Source organism: Amborella trichopoda, chromosome 10 (genome assembly GCF_054954075.1).
Source record: "Amborella trichopoda isolate Santa Cruz 75 chromosome 10, AtrichopodaSantaCruz75HAP2 v2.0, whole genome shotgun sequence".
NCBI lineage: Eukaryota > Viridiplantae > Streptophyta > Magnoliopsida > Amborellales > Amborellaceae > Amborella > Amborella trichopoda.
Genome location: NC_142345.1, coordinates 41,159,148 through 41,182,840, shown reverse-complemented (window position 1 = coordinate 41,182,840; position 23,693 = coordinate 41,159,148). Strand labels below are relative to the sequence as shown.

At 34.7% G+C, this 23,693-nt stretch overlaps 1 protein-coding gene across 1 annotated transcript; it reads left to right on the top strand.

The window, feature by feature from the left end:
- The first annotated feature begins 16,668 nt into the window (after window positions 1–16,668).
- On the top strand, window positions 16,669–22,189 carry LOC18433940 (phosphatidylinositol 4-kinase gamma 5). The gene is made up of 2 exons (XM_006844017.4): window positions 16,669–16,961; window positions 19,319–22,189. The coding sequence occupies exon 2, from the start codon at window positions 19,644–19,646 to the stop codon at window positions 21,714–21,716; it is 2,073 nt and encodes a 690-aa protein (XP_006844080.1). The 5' UTR covers window positions 16,669–16,961; window positions 19,319–19,643; the 3' UTR covers window positions 21,717–22,189.
- Window positions 22,190–23,693: the final 1,504 nt, after the last annotated feature.

The following is a 23,693-nucleotide window of genomic DNA, read 5'->3' as shown; positions in this document are numbered from 1 at the left end:
TTTAAGGCCCCAACCTTATACAAACATCACCCTCGAGTAAAACAACTTTTTACAAAGATAAACTACTTTTACAAAGATAAACTTACATGCAAAATTATCTTTATCTGATATAACTTCGTAATAGACATTGTAAAGCAACAAATAATTCATTGTGAAGATTAACTTCATTGAAAAGATGAATTATTAATAATAACAAGTATATCTAAACAAGACTAAAATACAAGGTCACAACCAGTCGGATATCACATTTGAAAACTAAGCTAGCAGGAGTATGATGCATAATTCAATAAACTAGACTTAGGCTCATTCATTTATGCATTCCCGGTTGCTGCACCCCTAATGGCTTGAGACGATTGTAACCTTCTTGTATAAAGATAAACTTTATGTTCTCTCTCGAGGGCGTGTCTGAATTGAGCTCCTAGGTGCATTTATGGGTAGCATTAAACATGATTTAAAGTGAAATAAGTATTTATTATAAAAAAAACATATATAAGGTTGTAATTTTAAAATGTAGAATTAAGATGCACATCTAAAATCCATCATAAAAGGTTATTTTGATGATGGAAATGCTTCTATGTGATCATCTTGACATCAAGATGTATAAATATGAAAAGAAAAAGAGATTTCGAGTCTTAAAAGTAGCGTATCTTGCGACACATCATCTGGACCGTCTCTTTTCAATATTTTCAAGTATTCATAGATATACTTAATTTGAACTATTTTTAGAGTTTAAGATTTCATAATTAGAAACTAAAATAGATTCTCAAGCCATTGTAATAAGTTTTTATACCAAAATTATATTTATGATAAAATTAAGATGTGCACTTTAATTCGATGGTTCGAAGTTGCAACCTTATACAAACTACACCCATTTATTATTATATGATGTTTCAATTGGTTATGTGGGCATTTCTAAAACAAGCAGGAGTTAAATATGTAAGGGAAAAGTTTATATAGAGCCGAGGCTTTAAACAATCAAATTTGATCGTACCTCAAAAAGTTCATTAAAGGTTGTTTTGATGCCCAAATATCTTCAAATTGATCATCTGGAAATCAAGATGCATGGACATGAGAAAAAAATAGATTTCAACTTTTGGAAATAGTGTATTTTGTAACGCATTTTTAGACCGACAATTTTCAAGATTTTCAAGTTTTCATAGATCAGTCGATCTACACTATTTTCGAAGCTTTGAACTTTATAAATAAATATAAAAATATATTTTAAGGCTATCACAAAGATTTCTAATAATAAAACCATATTTCTCGATACTATTTGAAGGTAGGCTCTAATTTGATTGTTTAGAGCCTAAGCTCTATGCAAGCCGCGCCCAATATGTAAAGTCATGACAAAAGCGTTATCGCACAATTTCAAACTTACCATGTTCCAGAGATATTGAGTTAGTGGTCGAACCAAACAAGGAGTTAATGTTATGAGCACCGCCTCACTTTCTCCTTTGTGGAACATGGGTCTTTTTCCACGTATATTCCTAAGGTCGAAACACGCATAATGTGAAAAAGAAAATAAAAAAGATGATCAACTCCCTTGGATAAGATACTTGCTTAGAAGCACAGTTAAGATTGGGCTGGACCACAAGTTCTGATCGGTCATGTTGATGACTAGTGCCTTCGTCTGTCTTGTTTGAAAAAATATATAACTTAATTAAAAATTAATGGTAATATGTTTTAGCTAGTCGGATCGTCCTAATTTACTTATTTGATTGGCTAAAAAAAGTAGAGAAATATATTTTATAGTTTATACTATTATTTTTATTTTACTTACATTGTTTTAAGATATGATTTAATTGGTTCGACATTAAGGTTGGAATATACCCTTTACTGGTTTGGTAGCTGGTCCTGATCCTCATAACTATGTTTAGAAGTATTTATCAGTGATGATTCACCATTTAAATAAAATTAATCCTGATAATAAATTGCATGTTGTTTGGCCGTGTACCTCTCTAAAATAGACTTATTATGGACAGTTTTAAATATAAGTTATTTTTTAAAAGCTTTTTATTCAAAGTAACTTGCTAAAAATCACATATTGTGCGCCATGAATAACATTATAACAAATGACAGTTTGAAACTACTAAAATAGTTAAATAATTAAACAACATCTTATAATAGAAAGTTGAGATAAAGTGTGATGATGATGATGATTATTATTATTATATATATAATAGAAATTATGCAGTGGTTATCTTGTTTTTGGTACAGTGATCTCTTTCTACGTGGCAACCAATGGAGTGGACAAAGAGATAAAAAAGATAAAGAATCTGGTTTGATAGTGTTAAAACCCTATCAAAAAAAAAAGTAAAACCTCACCTAATAACTCATCAAAAATTGCAATTCAAGCATTGAAAAACCTTTACATCGATCATCTATAGTTGTAAAAATTAAAAAAAAAAAAGATTTCAAACTCTAAAGAAATGTACATGTAATAAATTATCTGGACTGTCCATTTTTCCCTAAAATAAGTATTCAAATATCCGCAAGACCTATACCATTTTTTGAATTTCAAATTGTATTATCGGTGTTGAAAATTGATTTTAGAGCTATAATAGATATTTCCGTTGCCGAAAGTGTTTTTTGGACGATGATTTGATGTGAGGTTTTATTTTGTTTTCATAAAGCCTAGGTCTCTTAGAAACTTCATCCAAAAGATAACCACATATATTGTACTCCAAGCAACAAAAGCACACTGTATAGTGACCCCCTATGGCAAAAGATCTATCTAAAAGTATTTTATATATTTTTTCAATCTCAAATTTGAGGATCCACTTCATAATTACCCCATGACTAGTTCCAAGAATAAATTAGATTTTTTAAACACAGTTATGGCAATAATAAAAATTGGTAAAAATTAATAAATCTCTATTCAATATTAGAACATTATTTTTTCTTTTGACACATGTAAAGTGCTCATAATGTTTTCCTGTTTGTTGAAGTTTGGTCTGTAGGTTGAGGAAGTTATATCATATTTTTGGGTCATGAAAATGCTCCTGGATAAAATATTACCCAAGGGAGTCCATGCACCATATACTTCCACTAGATAGTACATACAATACACCATATGCTCCGGCGGGAGCATACAATCATTCAACAAAAAAGGAGACAAAGTGTTAAAAAGAGTACTCACTCTCGAGTCTCCCCCTCCCCTCTCTTTGTTAGTGCATTTGTGATCCCCATAAAATAAGGTTCCCTTTCCCCATGTCTACCTAAGTTCAAAGCTTATTATTAATGCCAATAACTAAGAGGATCATGCAAAATAAATATTTAATCAACCATATATCACTTTCATACCTAAAAAATTGTGATCACATGATCTCCTCTTGGGATTGACAAGATTAAATAAATAAAACTAATTAAGTACAGCCTGCACTTAATCCTCGTTCCTCAAGTTGTGGATTCCTTATGTCTTTGTGAATCAACGTTACCCGAATTGACCACTTAATTGGTGAGGGGTTTGATCTAATTCAATTTAGTTCATGTGATTTTTAAATATAAAAAATAATAATATTTTATATTTTTAACGTATCTAATTACTAAAATTGATCAAAATTTATTTTTGATTGTTTTTCGATCAAACCTGATTTTTTCTTTAAACCGACCATCCAATCGATAACACCAAACACTCCCGCTTTCACAAAAATTATTTTAATGAGCAGTTTAGATTGTGGATGATCCAACTTGCATCCTTATATCCGGCCCACTGATTAAATGTGTGATTCAGATGGATGGTGGGTCCTCCTTGAAAATAATGACAATGTAATTCAGATTCATGGGATGTGCCCAAATGTTGGACCTATCCACTAAAATTGACTTAACAAGGCTTATCCATCTAACCTCAAGATTTCTCCGTTAATGCCAACATTAATTTAATATGGTCTTGTCTACTAATATGGAAAGATAAGTTATAATTTTCTTTTACTTTTAAAATATTAACGGGAAGATTGTCATCTTGTTTTTGGGATTTTAGTAGCATTTGGAGAGAGAGAGAGAGAAAAGAAGGGATAACACGTGAAAAGGAAACTACAAAACATGGGATGTAAGATATAAACGACATTAGAAAGTAGAAACAGGCAAAAAGCCCATGGATGCCTCAATGGTGTACCGTATACTTATTTTCCAAAGGAAACTAGAGAAAGGAAGGAACAAAACTTATTTTCTTTTGTTTTTTTGGTGGGTTGGAGTGGAAAGAATAATCTTAATATATTTAAAAATAAGTTTTTAAGGAAGGGAAAAGTTTCTATGAAGTTGCAACCTTATATTATAGGAAGAATGTGCACCTCAAAGATATGGGAGAAAAAAGTGTTTTGAAGTTGAAATTTTTTCCAATCGACCATCTCGATGCCGAATGGATGAACGTAAAAAAAAAAATAGTTCTAGAAATAGTACATCTTGTAAAAAGTTTGTTGGATTGTCTATTTTTAAGATGGATGACTGGCAAGACTGGCCTCACTGAGGGTACGGCCATTGATACAGCAGAATGATGGATCAAGATTCGTGTAACGAAGTCCAAATAGTTGGAAAAAATGTTATGATGATGATGATGAGCGGCAAGACAAGAAAAAGACAAAACTCAGAATGAATACATCATAGGTAACTTAGGGGTGGCTCCAATAAGCAAAAAAAAAAAGAGGGAAAGCATACTTAGGTGGGGTGGCTACCTGTAGTGGAGACCTAATACAACACCAATTAGGAGGGACAATTTAATTCGAATGGAAAGCTCTAAAAGGCTAAAGGGAAGGCTAAAAAGAACATAGATGGAAGTAGTGAGAAGAGATTTGATGATTTATGGTATAACTGAAAGTATGGCCCTTGATAGAGTCGAATGTTGGACTAAGATTTCTCTAGCCAACCCCAAATAAGTAGGGTAAAGCTCGGATGGTGATGATATTGGTAATAGATTTGCTCGATCCTCATCATGTTTGAAATTTAAAATTTTCAGGCCGCTCGTAAAGTTCCCGACATTGGACCTACATCTTCTTGCGAAATTTAGAGGTGTGCCTACTTGTATAATATAAGATGGGCACCTTATACAAATCTCAACCTGTAAATGACCTATATTCTTTCTCTAAATTATTTAACAAAGGCATAAGATAATTCTTCCCTATAATATGTATGCTTTAAAAAATACTACGAATTATTGCAAAGTGTATATTTAGAAATAATAATTTTCGCAAAGTTAACGTTTTAGTTCCGCATCGAGAAATAGAAGAGTAGTAGTGATTCTTAAGAACTCTCTTCTCGTTTGATCAAAGAATGAGAAGGATAGAAGGCGGGCGACGTCGCACGTCATGCACATGTGTGCACAAAAGCCGCTTCAGGCAAACTTTGCATTGCGTGCTTGATTTCATCGATGCAACAGCGACCGTGCATCATCTTCTTTGCGGCTCACTCTCTTTTCGCAGCCGCAAACTGTGTCCCATTCTTGTGGCTCACTCTCTTGTGGTGTGTAATGCTTATCACCGTTGAATATATTGATGAGGCTCTATGTAATGTGTAAATAAATGGTATCAGGAGTCCAACTCCTCAACATGAAGTCACAATTTCTATGGTATGTGGTGATCAGGTACCAAAACTAAAAGACAATCTCTCTATAAAATACTTATTCCTCTCATTTTTTGAAAAATAAAAAGTGACTTGTGCCTACTTCCTCTCATGATAGGCTGCTCCAAATCTCGATGTATTTGTATATTTTACGGGCAAGATGAGTGTTCAATCTTTTGTTGTCATGTATCTCGATCAGTGTTCGCATAATCGAACTGGAAATCTCGATGTATATGTATATTTTACAGGCAAGATGAGTATTCAATCTTTTGTTGTCATGTATCTTGATCAGTGTTTGCAGAATTGAATTGGAACGGTTAACCGGACATGGGGCCATAAACGGTTTAATCGGCTTAACCTGTAAACTGGCCGATTCAACCGTTCTAATCGGACAAGTCTTGGGCGGCTAAAAAATTATTGAAAAAAAGAAAGAAAAATCTACTAAAATATGAAAAGTATATAAAGAATTATTAAAACAAAACACATTCAAATGAAGTTGAAAATTAATGAAAAAATGGATTTTAAAATTGAATATTAATGACCAAAGCAATTTTTAATATTTACCATAATATAAAAAATATTAAAAAAAAATGTATTACAAATCAAATTCATTATTTTTTAGATTTTATAAATATTTTTTGAATTTTATTTTTAAAATACCATCCAATTACCAAAACTGCCCGAAACCGGAACTGGCCCATCGGGCGGTTACCAATTAGATCGGGCAATTTTTCAAACAATGATCTCGATGACGAATTTACTTACAAAACTTCGATGTGTACGTATTTACATGAGTAGGAAGAAAATATTGCCTTAAGAAAGCAAGTATTCCCGCCTAGAAATAGAAAGATCCCGTATTCTTAAAAGTCTTTCGAATGTGTTTGTCAACTTTGTACTGCACCAGTTTCACGTTTACAATTTCAACCAATGGTTTAAAAAGCAGATCGGTGACCCAGATCGGGCATCTAAAAAATCGATCCGAATCGGCGAATCGGTTATCCGGATTGAGAATCCGTTGAATTGGTCGGATTAAAGCTTCAAAAAAATCCGAACAAATTATTAAAATTCATTATAAATATGTTTTTTTAGGAATCCAATAAGAAATGAATGTACTACATTATTAACTTTCATTTTTTTCATCAATTTGTGAATATTGATATGCTCTTTCCCTTTATAAAGTTATGTTAACCATTAAATTTGCATCACATAAAAGAAAAATCATATAATTATCATAGATAAAATATATAATTATACATGGACTATTATAAAGAGTAGACTAATCAATTAAAGAATGGCCATTAAAATCTCGTTTTGGCGAAAAACCCTAATCCGTTAAAAAATTTCAAATTATTACAGCCTAACTAACTATAATCCAAAATTATTAAAACCTAACTAATTATAATATTATATACTGAAATTATAATTATTAGTTTATATTTTATAACTATTTTATTAGACAAATAATAACAAATTAAAAATATTTTATAATATTATCTAATTTAAAATGTATTATTGACAACTGTAAGAAAAATAATATATTACATGATTTTTAATGTAAAATTAATAAATAAAATAAAATATTTGGTTATCAATGTAAAAATTAATAAAATGCATACAAATTTTAGAAATAACACTTCAATTTTTCAAAAATTTATTTTTTTAGGTTTCTATAATAAATTTAGTGAAAGAGATTGTTACTAGAAAGATGAAGATTTCAAATAGAATAAACTTTTTATGTTTTATTTTTTTATGCCTTTCATATTATTTAAAAAAATAATTATACCATTATATACAACAAAAATTAACTGCTAAAAAAAAAATGAACTTTTTATTTTTCATTTTTTTATGCTTTTTATATTATTTACAAAAATATTTATACAATATATACAACGAAAACTATACAACACAAAAAAATAGGGGACTCGACCTTGAGACATCCCATGAAGAAGCAAAAGTTTTAACCACCATGCCACCTCACCATATGTAGTTGTAATTTGATGATTAATAGAATATATTTAAATTCCCTTTTCATTTAATGTTGTTTGGGAATTATCCCACATCGAAAGATGGATATTCCACTTTGGTATATAAATACCTATGTAATATAAATTAAAACGTTTGTGTAAAAATATTGGGGTAACCTCGTGTGTGTCGCACGCGTGCAGGGAGGGAACCAGGTAGAACCGGACAGACCCGGATTGGAACCTGCGGTTCTTCTCTAAAACCGGACGGTTTTCGATTTTATATTGGAACCGACACGGGTTGTGCCGGTTCCCGAATCGAACAAGGCGAGTCCGGTTCAACTCGTCGATTTTTAAAACACTGATTCCAACATAATAAATTAAGAATGCAAAGTATTGAATGCCTTTTCAAAGGGAAAGTATACGATAGGATTGTGTTAGGTATATACTTCGGTTCCCCACCCCCTCTATTATTCGACAATTGACAACTGATGTGTGTTGACATACTTTGGGTGCACGCCTAACATTAGATAATATATCAGCCAATAAAAAAATAAGAAAATGAAATGTGAAATATCAAAGAAATAGGAAGTTTTTCGCCATGATACGTATATCATAGAATCAACTTGCTAGATTTAGCCTCAAAGACCAGGCCCATTTACTTAAAGTGGCCGACCAGAGTTGGATTCATGGATCGGGTTAAGTTGACAGGCAATTTGCATTTATGGAATCTGGTTAATCCTTGGAATTTGTGCAAATTTCATTTTTTTTTAATCCATTTTCAATAGGGGTGGCAACGGGTCGGGTCCATTGCCACTCCTAATTTTCAAGGGTTATTTGTTATTTGATCCTAGAGAGTCGGCTGATCCAAATGGGAGTGTTTATTCAAAGTAGCCTTATGGGTGACCGAGTCACCGACCCAGTGCAGGTTTTGAAGCATTCGCCAAGACAATTGGTCAGTCGTTTTTTGTTTTTTTTTTTGAACAGTAACGTATGACTTATTATTAATTCATATGTACAATACAAGATGTCAAAGCAATGAAACAAATCGTTTTAAATCGTCTTCGGGATTTAAGCGGTAGGCTTCAAATTTGAGATGCAACTTTACAATTGTCAACATCTCAACCAATCAAAGGCCTATCCGAATCCTGCAACAAACATTTGAGATAAACTTTTCCTCCACTCAATGCCAATATCCACTTGGGAACATTGAAGTGCAGCAGCATGTTACATAGTCCTATGTTTTAAATAAATAAATAGATAAATAAAACAGTCCGAAATTGGAATTAGGAGCAATTTGAGAAAAATAAAACAAAATAAAGTGCATGCCGGGTGAACCTCCATATAATTCCCTAGAATTTTGCACCAGTCCGTAATTATAATATTCTTAATATTGTATGGACAAAAGACATTTTCTAAGAACGAGGGTTATCTATGCCCTAACACCTTCCCAATTCAAAGCACTGTGACAACGCTAAAATTGTAAAATTTCATAAACCAAGCCTCAAGTTTAGGGGATATAGAATCGAGGAAGATTTTTTAAACCAAGTTTCCGGATTTATGTGATGAATTATTGTCCTTTCTCATTCATTGAAGTTCTTCTAACCTAAATTAAAAGGTTTAATATTTGTTTAATTAGAGAACTTGAATTCAAAAGTGACGTGGACAAAATCCTGATTGATTTTGAGCATTACTTATTATATTACTTTAGTTTACTTCAGCAATGAGAATATGGAAATTTAAAATTTTGGGATCCACTTTAGATTCATTAAATGAGTAATTTCAAAACAAAACAAATACCTAGATCTAAGGGTATAAATGGGTTGGCTTCTAGGTCTAGATTTATAATGCATACTTTGTTATTTATATTATATTATTAAGCAATAGTTAAAGGGGTGTACATGTATTATAAAAATAAAAAGAGACCCTAATGCTATAGATATTGTAGGATAGGTGACTCTATTATGTAAGTCATATTCCCCTAATGCTATATATTTGACATAACTGTCCTATTCTAAGGTTGTAAGATAATGTGTTACTTTTTAGTTTTATTAATGAAAATCCAGGTAAGAGGCATTCTCACCCATTGACGTACCCGAAAAAAGTCATGCTCCCATTTTTTAAAAGGAGGGAGATAGAGATACGTACTTCTCTTACTATCCAAATAAATCTCCCCAAAATAGAATGGAAGGTTAAACGAAATGAAAAGTACATAAAGATTTAGGAATGAGTTCAAAGCTAGGTGGTAAGGATAGTGAATTGACATAACATGATGTATTGAGTTTCATTACTATCTCCATTGAACTACCATAAAAAAAAAAAAAAAAAAAATTTATATAAGGTTGCAATCTTAAAATGTAGAATTAAAGATGCACCTAAAAAATATATTGAAAAAAAATGTTTTAATACTGAAAAACCCTCTAATTGATTATCTCAACATCGATATGTATGCATGTAAAAAGAAAAACAGTTTTAAGTCCTAGAAGTAGTACATCTTGCAACACATTATCTAGACCATCCATTTACAAGATTTCCATATGTTTATAGATCTACTGATTTTAATCATTTTTGCGGTTTAAAAATTTATAATTATATATGAAAATAGATTTTGAGGTAATTCTAATAAACTTTTACACCAAAATTACATATTAAGATAAAATTTGGAGGTGCGCCTTAATTGGATTGTTTAAGGTTGCAACCTTATAGAAACTATACCCAAAAAAAAAATACAAAGATACTATTTGTTTTAAGTATAAGGAGATCACAATCATTCAAGTCCGTTAAATTTCAAATTGGATGGTTGTAAATGTGCCTTTAAAAACACTCAAAGTTCACAAACCATCTAATTATGTCCGTATAACAAAAATAAATGGTATAATCGCCAAACAAATATACCGCTTGAGAGGTGTTTTAGGATATGCGAAATATCTTCAAACCTTATGAATGTAAATTCAACGTAAAAACAAAATAATTCACACATTAAATGTGAAACGCTTGAAGGACAAAACCAGGAAGTGTAAAAACCACAGGCGTGGATTCCAGCTGGCAGGAATTGTCAGCCGTTGATATTGTAGCGCCCACAGAAACAAAATCATGACAAAACTAAAAGGAAACGAAAGAAGAAAAAGATAAAAAAACAAACAGAGGACCAATAAAAGAAGAATTAAATGCGAGAATATGCACAAATAAGAAACAAACTTCTCTTGTTTCTTTTGTCTATCAAGACAGTGGAAACAAATCCATCGGGTATGTTAGTTGGGCACCAATGTTTTTAGTCAACCACCCAAAATTGTAGAAAACAGTGTGGGTGAAAAATTTTTGATTTATAGATTGATTTAAAACTAATGGATTTGATTTGGAATTTGCTCAAGTGAAACTAGATGGGGGGGAACTATATTCTTCTTATTTATTTATTTTATAATATTTTTTTGTTAATTATTACTCGATTAGACTAAGGAATCGCACGAGTCAAACTAGGTGAATCGAAATTGGGCCCTTTGTGATTCAAGACAAGATTTCAATTTCCCATCGTTGGTTTGTAGCATTTTGCACATTATTTTTAGGTAATTTTTTTAGAAAAATATATGTAAAGAGACTATTTACTTTTAGTTTAATTTAAGGATGTCCTAGTCACTATTGTTTATTGGATTTTAAGTTGGGTGGCTCTAAATGTGTCATTGACAAGACTCAAATTTTTTTTTAAAAAAAGAATACTCGAACTTCGTGAGACAATTCAAGCGATCAAATTTGACATCTAATGACGAGTGATTGTGACCCCATCGCAACAACGATAATTGATTTCATAATCCACAATCCCATATTTAAATCCAATAGATCTATAGCAGAGGATAACAAACTAATTCATTGGATGGGCAATCTTGGTCCTCTCTCCTTCGAATCATTAGTTTAATTGATCCGGGTTGTTGATCAATCCTCATAAATACAAGGGATGGGTATGCTATTGGTTGACATAAATATGTGAGACCAATAAAAGTGTGGGTAGCTAATCAACTCTTTGTCAATTAGCGGCGATCAGTACTTTAAAACCCGATAATTTTTTATTCGAAATGAAAATTGATAGGGACTAAATCGGTTTTAAAATAATGTGGGCTCTGGCTTGGTTCCCTCTAAAACCCTTGTTTTACATTTTTTTTTTTTTTATACCGAACTAATATTTCTTCAAATCCCCCCTAAATCCCCATCCACCAAAGACCGTTTAATTTTAATTAATTAATTTAACAATTTTCTTGATCACCAATTTAGACTGATCAAGACCGAATGCAAGTCGCATATCCAATTACCATCGATGGGGTGAACCACCCCACCGATCCGGTTTATGAAGTAGTTGGGGGTCACCCTTTTTCGGGCGTATGTCCAAGTTCCAACCATTTTAGGGTGGGTATAAGCAAAATAGTGAGTGTGCAGAACACTGCCCCATATAGTCATCCTGCCACGCGGAAGAATCTGACAGGGTTATTTTCTGAGTAATGTATAGGACGCAATGCTGTGGGCCCATCGGTTGCGTAGGAGACGTGGCACTTTGTGACACGTGGAACGACGCTTTCTGTGCTTGTTTGCTGACGTGGTCGTAGGGAACAGCTGGCAAAAAAAAGGTCGTGATGAATTTCGGGAAGAAAAAGTATTCTTAGGGACCAAAATACCCTTTACAAACCTTAAATGGCAGAAGAAACTTTAAAATTAGCAACTGACACGTGTGCTTACAGCTTGCAAAATAACGAAACTACCCTTTATGATGCAAAAAGTGCAAAGCATTTGGCTGCATCCTTGAGAGGGAACGGATGGCTGCAGCCCTGTCAAGATTGGTAAAGCCTCACCTTCAACTCACAAAAAATTGTCGTTTTGTAATAGAAAAATTTCAAATCGATTGTCTCGATCTTGACCCTGGTTGTAAAGAAAAAAAAATTTAAAGCCTTAAAAATAGTGTATATTATAATTAAAGTAATAATCTCATAAGGCCTTCCCACATTCATTTATGTAGGATCTCAAAAAATCATCATTAAATTCACATAGGTGTGAAATTTGATTTTTCTAGAGATATGTGTCAAATTTAATGGTGATCTTGTGAGGTTTTACACATATGGGTGTTAGAGGGTCCTATAATATCATTACTCTTTATAATCATAATATATTATTCAAGCTATCCATTTTTAAGTGTTAACATATTTGTAAGATTTGTACCATTTTTGAGCTATAAATTTTATAGTTGGTGGTAAAAATTGATTTTAGAGCCAGAGAGTGCCCATCTCAAAAATACTTTTGAAGGATTTTTTTTTTATGTGGTGTAATTCAACATGGAAAACATGCCCCTACCGATTTTTTTCATATAGATTAGGGAGTTAACATTGTTTAAGACATCAATGGGTGGTGTTAGCAAGATTGGGAACCATAATGTAATAATTAGGTATGAGGTGCTATCACCCCGATCCAACCCCTTTCTTGAAAAGGGTAATTAAGGAAAATTTAGAACGTTCATCATCATCAAAAGTATGCATACAAATCAATGCGTTGCTTAAAGCAAAGCTTTTATCTTTTTTTACATAAGACCCATGCCGAATATTTAAGTTGTATCCTAAAACGAAATTCAATCCATTGTAAAGAAAACATGGGTAAGGGCAAGAGTTTTGGAAACGGCACTAATTTAAACCAAAAATTTGGTGAGATATTAAAGGTTTCATGTGCATCGCACGTGAAAAGGGTATCCAATTGACACGTGTGACAAGAGTTGGGTCTCGCATGTGGTGCGCCTTTTCTCTCCGTAGAAAATTACTTACACGTGCGACAAAGTGCTTGGGACCTCACGTGAAGTGTGAGACCCAAGGGAATCCTCCATATGCCCATGCACTCGCGCCCTTTCTCACTAATATATATCCAAATATCTCATTTTCTTATGGCCAAGATATATGAATGCCGACAAATGAATGCCAGGTCAAGGAAGTTGACATATATTGCTACACTCTCCATCCTTTGCCCATGATCTAAATGGGCTAAATTTTGTTTTCACCAGTGTTTCAAAACTCGAAATCGTTTCATGGGCCAGGGTCTAACTCGGATATGCATTAGTACTTCTGAGCAAATCAAAACTTGAGATCATTCCTTTGGCCAAGGTCTGATTTGGATCTGCCTCTAAACTTCTGAGCAAGATCGGAGTATGTTTACGAATAAACGAAAATTAATTGTTCAGCTGGTGATCCAAATCCGACTTGGCGATTTTCCGATCACTAGATGAGATTTAGGCAAATTTCAATCATGTCCAAAAGACACACCTTCCAAACATGAGAACGACCTGTCCATGCATACTAATCGGATTATCCCTCTCCTCTCCTCTCCTCGATGACTCTTTTATTCGAGTGTTTATCTCCTCTGCTATGATGACTCATTGCCATGTATTTTAGTGGTAATATAAAAACTAGCCAAAAGAAGTTAATGGCTGAATTGTCACTTCAACCTCTATTATTATGTGGGTCTTTATCGGTTTCAAGTAGGTTGGTGTTTATGAATTTCAAGTACAAAAAAATTAGAGAAACATTCCCCCAAAAAGCAGCAACAAGTAGATGCCGCAGTTTCTGTAAGGTCGAGGCCTAATGCAAAAACTAAAGTCTCGCTCGAAATCTGGTTCGGAAAACACTACGGTCATGGGAAATCCCCAAGCTAGAAATCTAGTTCAAAAAACACTTCGGCCACGGCCATCGGAAATCCCCAAGAGAGCTAAAAAATCTATTCTTATGATTATAAATTTTGTAGCTAAAAAAATAGTATAGATCTTGTGGATTCATAAACACTTGAAAACAAGCGATCTAGATAATGTGTCACAATCAGTGTTTAAAAAAACGCCGAGTCGTCTCGAGAATCGCCATGGACGGATCAAATCGGCGAAAAAACGGGAATCGTCCGGTTCTAGAGAGAATCGGACAGTGACTCGCCGATTCACTGTACAGAATCGGCGAGTCTCGTACGGATTTTTTTTTTTTTTTTTGTATTTTTTGTATTTGTAATCTATGATAGATTTTTTTGTAATACTTGAACGATTTTTTTGTAATCCATGATCGAATTGTTTTTTTTTTCTTTTTTGTAATCCATGATCGAAATGTTTGTTTTTTTTTCTTGTAATCCATGATAGAATTTTTTGTTTTTTGTTTTTTTTTTGTAACCCATGATAGAATTTTTTGTAATCCATGATCGAATGTTTTGTAATCCATGATCGAAATGTTTGTTTTTTTTTTGTAATCCATGATCGAAATGTTTGTTTTGTTTTTTTGTAATCCATGATCGAATTTTTTGTTTTTTGTTTTTTTTGTAACCCATAATAGAGTTTTTTGTAATCCATGATCGAATTGTTTTTTTCTCTTTTTGTAATTTACGATCGAATTTTTAGTTTTTTTTTGTTTGGTTTTTTTTGTAATCCATGATCGAATTTTTTGTAATCCATGATCGAATTTTTGTAATCCATGATTGAATTTTTTGAAAATTTGTGATTTTTTTTTTTCAATCCACGATCGAATTTTTTTTTGTAATCCATAATAGAATTTTTTGAAAATTTGTGATTTTTTTTTTTTAATCCATGATCGATTTTTTTGAAAATTTGTTATTATTATTTTTTAATCCATATTATTCAAAGAGAAAATGAGAGAGATGATGATTCTGAGGCCACCCTATCCCAGCCATATTATTCACATATCGAGTCCCAACAGCAACAGTGTAGGGATGAGTACGACAGTGCAGGTGAGCATGAAGGATGGACAATCTTCGGGGATTTTAGATTGGGTACACAACAAAACACTAACACTCAGGGATTTGGAAATAGTCAGACGCCTGTTAATATCGATGATTCGTTTTTAGATCGAATCAATGAATTGTTAAACGAATTCAATCAATGGCACCAGCTTGACCAAGAAGAACAATAACGTCGTCTATCATTTTATTTTTAGATCATATGTTATTAATTTTATGCTTTATTGTAGTCCATGTATGTTGATATACTTATTCCATGATAATTCTATGTTTATCCTTTTGTGTGATGTAAATTAAATGCTGAATGGCGGTTCATGCAGGGAAAGAACATATCAATATTCGCATATTCATTCAAAAACATGAAATTCTTAATGGAGTACCCTCATTTCTTATTGAATTCCTAAAAAAAAATATTTATAATGAATTTTAATAAATTTTTCGGATTTTTTTTAAGCTTTATTCTGACCGATTCACCCGATTCTCGATCCTGATCGCCGATTCGCCGATCCGGATCGGTTTTTTGGGAGCTCGATCCGAATCACCGATCTGTTTTTTAAATCATTGGTCACAATATAAACTATTTTTAAGGTTGGAGATCATTGTTTATTTTTATAACGATAATGGTCAAGGTCGAGATGATCGATTTTCCAACACCAGTACTGTTAGTAAGTTTGGAGGTACGCTTTTATTTTTTCTCTATATAGCCTTGGGCTTAGCGTTAACGAAATTACAGGGAGAACTACTTACCCAAAAAATATTATAGGGAGAATAATGTCAAATTTAATGCAAAAACATTGAGAAACGTAGATTTTTTTTTGAATTATAAAGTTTTAACAGAGGTTTATTCTGACTACTTATCTAATAAAACATACCTTTTTACCTCAGCTTAGAACTGGTTAAAGAAAATTCTTATACCATTTTAAATAATAAATGTAAAATTTAAAAAATCGAAGTAGGCCACTTTAGTTATTTCAAGAGACCCACCACTGTAATTTAATTCAGGCCACTACGTGGGCCCCAATTCCATTCCAACAAAAGCAAAGGGCATTTCCGGTATTACATTTTCAATTGGAATATTTCGTCTGAATCAAAATCTCGCCGATTATCGCCGGCACGCAATTTAACGCCTGCCGGCCGTCAACCGGCATGATGACGTCATCAGAATTATCAAATAATGTCCCTCCACGTATCGCATCCATTCGTCCGTACCGCATTGCGATCAACAGTTACGATGACATTTCAGATCCATCTGACGGTTAGGAGCTTAGTTCTAGAGCCTTCGGCTAGAGAGGAAGAACCTGGGTTCATTTAACCCCGGTTAAATCCTCGGGTTAAAATCCCACCAGAGATGGTTAGCGACTTAACTCTCGCTTTTAGAACACAAGAGTGGTCGGATTTGTTATTCGCGAGGAAAGAGAGAGGGAGGGAGTACGAGGGTTTTGGCTTGCAATAGGGGGTTTTTTTCAGGGGAAACTGCGGGTTTCTGTTATTGGATGATCTGTGTTGTCCATCTCTCCCACACCTCGATCTGAGCCGTCCATCGTCGTGATACCAAGATCCGGCCATTGATTCCGCGATCTGAGGGTATTCGCGCGTGATGGACTGCTGATGTTGCTCGGCTGGGGTTTGAAGGAAGCGGCAATGGCTTCTTCTTTGATCTTGCACTGATCTGTGAAATTGTACTGGTTTATGATTCAGGTTCGTGTTTTTTTGGTAATATCTGGTTTATTATGTTTGTGAATATCTGTGGACACAGTGCCTTTGAAATCTTCAATGTTTTCGTAAATTCGATTTGATTGTATGAAATGTTTTGGATTTTGATTTCATTTAGCGATATCTTGTGTAGAAATATCAGTGTTTTTGTATCTCTTACATTGTTTTCAAAGTCTGAAATTTCCATCTTCTTGAATTTGATTTGAAAGTAAAGGATTTTGAAATTTCCTTTCTATTTAGTATTGAGTGTTAGGGTTCGCATGTTATGTCATTGATCTCAGTGGCATGAAATACACTTTTTGATTTTTATCAATAAAGTATAACTTTTTGAATATTGCCGTTCCTTTATAATGTTGTGGCCTTGAGGGAGAATGTCAATTTGTTTGTTTTGTTTTGTTTTTGTTTTTGTTTTTGTTTTTGTTTTTGTTTTTTTGTTTTTTCTTTTTTTAATGCATTGCCCTGGTTTAGATGGTAGGGACAATCACGGAGATTTCTCTGATTTTTGAAGTAGTAGAAAATTACTCGAGTTTGACAGGAAGTGCGTCTTTTATTGAAGGCGTTTCTGCTGATCATAGTTAGGCTACTGAAATGTTGAAGTACTCTTTAATTCAGAAAAATGGAAACTCTGTCCTCTAAAGATCCTACTTCCCTTATGGCAAATGAGTAGGAAAACATGAGATTAGGGGTTAACTTATGGAAATATCTGGAGGGTTTGGTTGTTTTTCTTGTCGCTGATATCTGGAAAGTATTATAAGAATACAATATTTTTCTTTCATTTTCGTAGATTTGGAAAGTTTTTGAAGACCTTTTAACTTGTATGTGGAGTCTAAGTCTCTGGTTTTGTGGGCATGTAGTCTGGCTTTACATTTTGCAGGAAAATGGCAGAAAGTTTAATTATTTTCAGAACTATATATATCATGCACACTCCGATCTTGACAAATGGTGGACTAGTGAGATGTATGCTTAATACTATGCATGTGTCGTATGAACGGTAGAATAATGTTCGACGCCACTATAAAAAAAAAAAAGGAAAAAAAAAAGAGATTATACTATATTGTTTAAGTTTATATTTAGAAAATTTTCGGAACCTTTCTTTATTTGTCAGGTAGTGCTGTAGGGTAAGGGTGTACTTGATTTTTGGAAAGGTAACAATGTTTTAGGAAAATATGGTTAGAAATTTCTTTTTTCATGTACTTGGATTTTGTCTAGTTCTTTTTGGGAACTTGTGTGTGAACTATTTGTTATATCTACAATAAGAAAAATAAATGCAATTATTTACTGAAAATGATAGTGCACCTGAAGAATGAAGTAGAGGGGGAAACAAATTCCTTTCTACTAATAATGTTACTTTTATGTCTTTTGATAATTAGCCGTTTTACTAGCAAATTTACCTTGCTGTAGAAGATTGTTTGTTCTTCTGAGAATGTGCATAAACTAATTGTTTTTACACTGTGGATCTCCTTTTTAATTAAAATTATTTTTTTCATTTATGGAATTCTTGGAAATTTTTTAAATCATCACTGAAAATCTAGTACATGGTTTCTGGTACTTCTCAATGATCCACTTATATGTCTACCCCTTCTAGATATTGTTTATTTTCAAATTACACGGGGTTGGTTTCATAATCTTTCCTTTTTTGCTGATGACATGGCAGTTTAAATTGTAGTAGGATTGGAATATTGGATACTATGTTGTAGTTTATCTTGGGATGAAATCTATTGTACTTTTTGCTCTTATAGCCTGCATTCTGGCGACTGTGTCTTTAAGGAAATATAATCTCATCTATTTTCTCTTGTTTTCTTTTGGTTCATCATTGAGAATTGTTGGGGCCTTGAATCTCATTGATTGTGTACTTGTATTCTGTCTGGATATACTAGTCTCGAAATTCTTCTCAAGGGAACATGATGATGATTATTCTGTAGTGTTATCAACATGTGGGAAAGAGCTGCACAATATTTTTTTTTTTTTTTTTTGGGGAAAAGTATATTATAATGTAATGGACTATGAAAAACCATCATTATTGGGTCATGAGCATCCATTTTAATGACTGATGGTGATGGAAAGAGAATGAGACCCATCATACAGGACATGAGCATTGGGTCCCATTCATTCTCCATTGCCATTCATTTCAAATCAATGGATGGCGAGAATCCAGTGTACTATGGTTTTTCCATGGTCCATTGGGTTTCATTATCTTTCCCAATTTTTTTGATCCAGATTTCTTTCTATCCACCTATTTCTATTTGTTAGTAATGATAAATGGGTTTCTTTTGGTTAATCTGTATTGATAAAGACAAGAATTTATCCTGTGGATGACTTTTGATGATATTCATCCTTTTCAGTGTTGGAGCTTGAACTTGGACTGCCTGAATAGTACTGCTAAACTATCTCCTCTCCTTCCCTTGTGAAGGAAGCCATGGCTTCCCCAATGTAGCCATCCAAAGTTCTTCAGCCCCTATTGTGATTGTTGAAAACAAACACCAGGAGCTCTGCATCAGTCATTTCACGCCCTGTTTCTCTCCTTCATGTTCATCTCCACAACTCATCTTCCTCTCTTCGAAGCAGGGTCGTCGACCTCTCAGTTCGGCACCAGCTCAAGAGAGAGACGGTACACAACTGCTATCCTTTCTCTAGCACAGAAGCCCACAGCGCTGCATCTCCTCTTCCATGTCTCCTAATCTTGATAGCCCTGTGCAAACCCAAATGGCTGTTGCAGTGTTTAGCACCCCTCTCAGTAGAGAATACCATGGCAACCGTGCCTCCATGGAAGGGAAGCCAGCAGGGAGGAGGCGTGTTTTTGTACAAACCGACACAGGAAGTGTTTTGGGTATCGAATTAGACAGAGGAGACAATGCCCATACAGTGAAGAGGAAGATGCAGCTAGCCCTTAATGTTCCTACTGAGGAGAGCTCGCTCACATTTGGGGATCTTGTTTTGAAGAATGATCTCTCTGTAGTGAGAAAAGACTACCCATTAAGGCTGACAAGGAATGTTTTACACAGGAGCTCCTCGACCCCATGCCTTTCTCCCACTAGCAAGGACCTTCAGCAAAGGGACCAAAGTGGCCCAATCGAGATATTGGGTTGCTCAAGCCAATGCTCTAGGACCAAGCAGCTGGTTAAGGACGTGGTGAAGGCCATCAAGGGTGGTATAGATCCATTACCTGTTCATAGTGGGCTTGGTGGGGCTTACTATTTTCGAAACCTGAGAGGTGAGAGCATGGCGATAGTGAAGCCCAGTGACGAGGAGCCGTTTGCTCCCAATAACCCGAAAGGTTTTGTGGGTAAGGCTCTAGGGCAGCCGGGGTTGAAGCGTTCGGTTAGGGTTGGTGAAACTGGGTTTAGAGAGGTGGCTGCTTACCTTTTGGACTATGACCATTTTGCTAATGTGCCCCCAACTGTTCTTGTGAAGATTACCCACTCTGTCTTTCACGTGAATGAAGGGGTTAGCACTCACAAGCCCCTACAAGTTAGGAAATCTGTGAGCAAGATTGCATCTTTCCAACAATATATACCCCATGATTTTGATGCTAGTGACCATGGAACTTCGAGCTTCCCTGTTGCAGCTGTACATAGGATTGGGATATTAGATGTTAGGATTCTTAACACTGATAGGCATGCAGGGAACCTATTGGTTAGAAAGCTCGATAACAATACTTTTGGGAGGTTTGATAGAGTGGAGCTCATCCCTATAGACCATGGCCTTTGCTTGCCTGAAAGCTTAGAGGACCCGTATTTTGAGTGGCTTCATTGGCCCCAAGCTTCAATCCCCTTCTCTGATGATGAGCTCGAGTACATAGCAAACTTGGATCCCTTTAGGGATTCGGATATGCTTCGACTTGAGTTACCCATGATCAGAGAGGCTTGTCTTAGGGTTCTGGTTCTATGCACCTTGTTTCTCAAGGAAGCAGCAGCTTTTGGGCTTTGTTTGGCTGAGATTGGAGAGATGATGAGTAGAGAATTTACTGGGATGGAAGAGGAGCCAAGCGAGCTTGAGCTTGTGTGCATTGAGGCCAGGAGGCTCGTGGTGGAGGGTCAGGAAATACTTAATCATGGGGTGGATGCAAGCGAAGATGAAGAAGAAGAAGAGTACTCCCCTGTGCAGTTTCAGTTTGATATTGACTGCGAGGAGGATGGCTGCTTCAGTGCTTCGACCCCTCCCAAGCTGGAGGGCCTAACCATCAATGCCTCAAGTTATGGGCCTGTGTATCTCTCTAATGGTAACAAATCACCAAAATGTTTACCCATCTCTAATGGGAACAAGCCTTGGCTGAACCATGGGAATTTTAACTTGGGTTTACATTGCAAGCCACCATGTTCACCATCAAGCTTTGTTTCTCCAAGAGGTGGTCGTAACCCGCTGTCAAGGCTTGACGAGAGCATGAATGAGGAAGACAGTGAAGGCGAAGAGTATCAAGAGGAGAGAGAAATCAGGGTTCAACCAAATGAGAAAGGAAGTGGTTTCGAGTCCAAGCTCTCGGCTTCTTTGAGGAGCATGAGTTTTCATGATAAGAACCAGAGGCATGTTGGGCCAAAGGGTGAGGTTGGCGGAAACAGGAGAAGTGCGGAAGAGCAAGGTGCTGGACCGGCAGCTAGCTTTGTAAAGCTTTCAGACATGGATGAGGAAGAATGGGGGGCTTTCCTTCGCCATTTTCGAGAGCTCCTTCATGGTGTTTTCCCTGACCGAAAGGGTCGAACCTTGGGTCAGAGGCAGAGGCTCGGAACTTCTTGCCAGTTTTGAGAGAGACTGAAGCCAAATCTTAGTGAGAGTTTGTCACAGGTCTTTGGAGTTAGGTTGCTCGCTCAATGGGTGTATAGAAATAAGGTTGGTTGTGGCTTGAAGGGAGGCTTGTGTAACTTCGTAGTTGTTGATGTAGGTTTTAGGAGTGGCTTTTCCTCTCTCTACCTCAGGAATAGTGGTAGTGATGTTTGATGATGGGAGTCGATCGATGTTGGCATGTAAATATTTTTCAGACTGGGCCAACAAGTGGGCTTTCAGTATCAACTTTGAGATGCAGTGAGATAGGTATATTCTTGTGTTCTTTTGTAACTTCTGCCACTCGTTTATCTGTTTCCTAATTTTCTTTATTTTGGTTGTAGTAGTTGTGCTCTAGTCTGTTTTACTTACTTTTCAATCACATGATAGAGAGAAATATATACAGACAGATGACTGTGTTTGGGAGTACTCTAATAAATGTCAAGGGTTTGTATTAATTGATTGGGAGTGGGGGGTTTTAGCACAATCCGATATGTTCTGAATATGGAACAACATTCGGGCCAATATTTCAGCTGAAATATTTGAAATTTTGTATGTGAACCAACGGGATCAGGCGTTGTCATGAGGCTCATGCACTTGGTTTCTCATGTTAAACCAAGTATCCTGAAAATAGCTAAAATGTAGATCATGGTTTTAATATGTTAGGATGTATCTTCTTTTTGTTATGTTTTAGTGCTAGTTTAAAAATAAACTCTAGATCTGTGCCCTGAGTTCGGTTTTGTCAAATTACTGTTTTGCAAAATGAGAGAGAGAGAGAGAGAGAGAGAGAGAGAGTCAGTCGTACTAAATATTCTTGGGTGTATCTAGCTTGGTTTTGTCTACCTGATTTAAAACTTTCCAAATATATTTGATGAAGGACACGGTTTTGGTGAGTCAGCCGACCTACCTATTCCTGTGGGGTCTCTTGTTTATCTAACGTCCATCTCTAAGATGGATGTTGCTAAAAGTTAAAATGAATGGTGATGGAAGGAATTCAAAAAAGAACATTTAGGCTTTGGAAATAAAAAACAAAACAGGTCTTGGTATGGAAATAAAATGGTGAAAAGTTGGGTGATTAATATCTGAGCAAACCAGGCACACTGGATTTCAGTAATCCAAGATATTAAAAATCCATGCTCCAAAATCTATGTGCCCAAATGGGCCCATATATTTTTTGAAAAAGACATTCCAAATGTAGATCATTGTCATGGTTAAGATCATTGAATTCTAAAATTTTGGATTGAAAGTATATCTTGATATATTTTGTACGGAATTGCACAAGAATAGTATGAATTGGCGAGTCACCAAACATTTTTCCTTTGAGAAATGTACCTCAATACTTGCACTATGAACTCCCGATACTGAAATGAAACATTATCAATACCTCAGTACTTGCACAATGAACTCCCGATACGGAAATGAAACATTATCAATAACGACATAGAGTAAATATTTAAGTAATATCAAAAGTCTATCAATAACTACATTAGTAAATATTTAAGTAATATCAAAAGTCCGCGAGTTTGCCCGATTCGACTTGCGCCGGTTCCAGTGAAATACTGGAAATCGTTCATGTCGTATCGTAAATTGCCGTCATGGCTCGCCAATTCGTCAATGGGTATTTTTGTAAATTTTTTAAAGGGTATTTTTATAAATTTTAAAAAGTACATAAATCCGTGACGTGACTCTTCATTTCGCACGCGTTATCCTCGTTGGTTACATTATTCACTACAACTTCTTTCTATTTCTTCGATGTGGGATAATGTGAAGGTATTAACTTGAAACATTAATATATTACATATTTTGTTTGCGTTTTTAATACCACTAAGTAACATGTAGCTTACTGGTTATCAAGTGCCTTCTGCATGTGAAGGGCATTGGTTCGAAGGCTCTTTTATCAATTGTTTTTCTTGTAAAATTTATTTTTTTGAGGTCAAATTTTTTTCTTATAAAAAAAATGAA

Bases quoted from the DNA above. Each gene is read 5' to 3' on its own strand.
- LOC18433940 (XM_006844017.4), top strand. From the start codon at position 19,644: ATGTCTCCTAATCTTGATAGCCCTGTGCAAACCCAAATGGCTGTTGCA.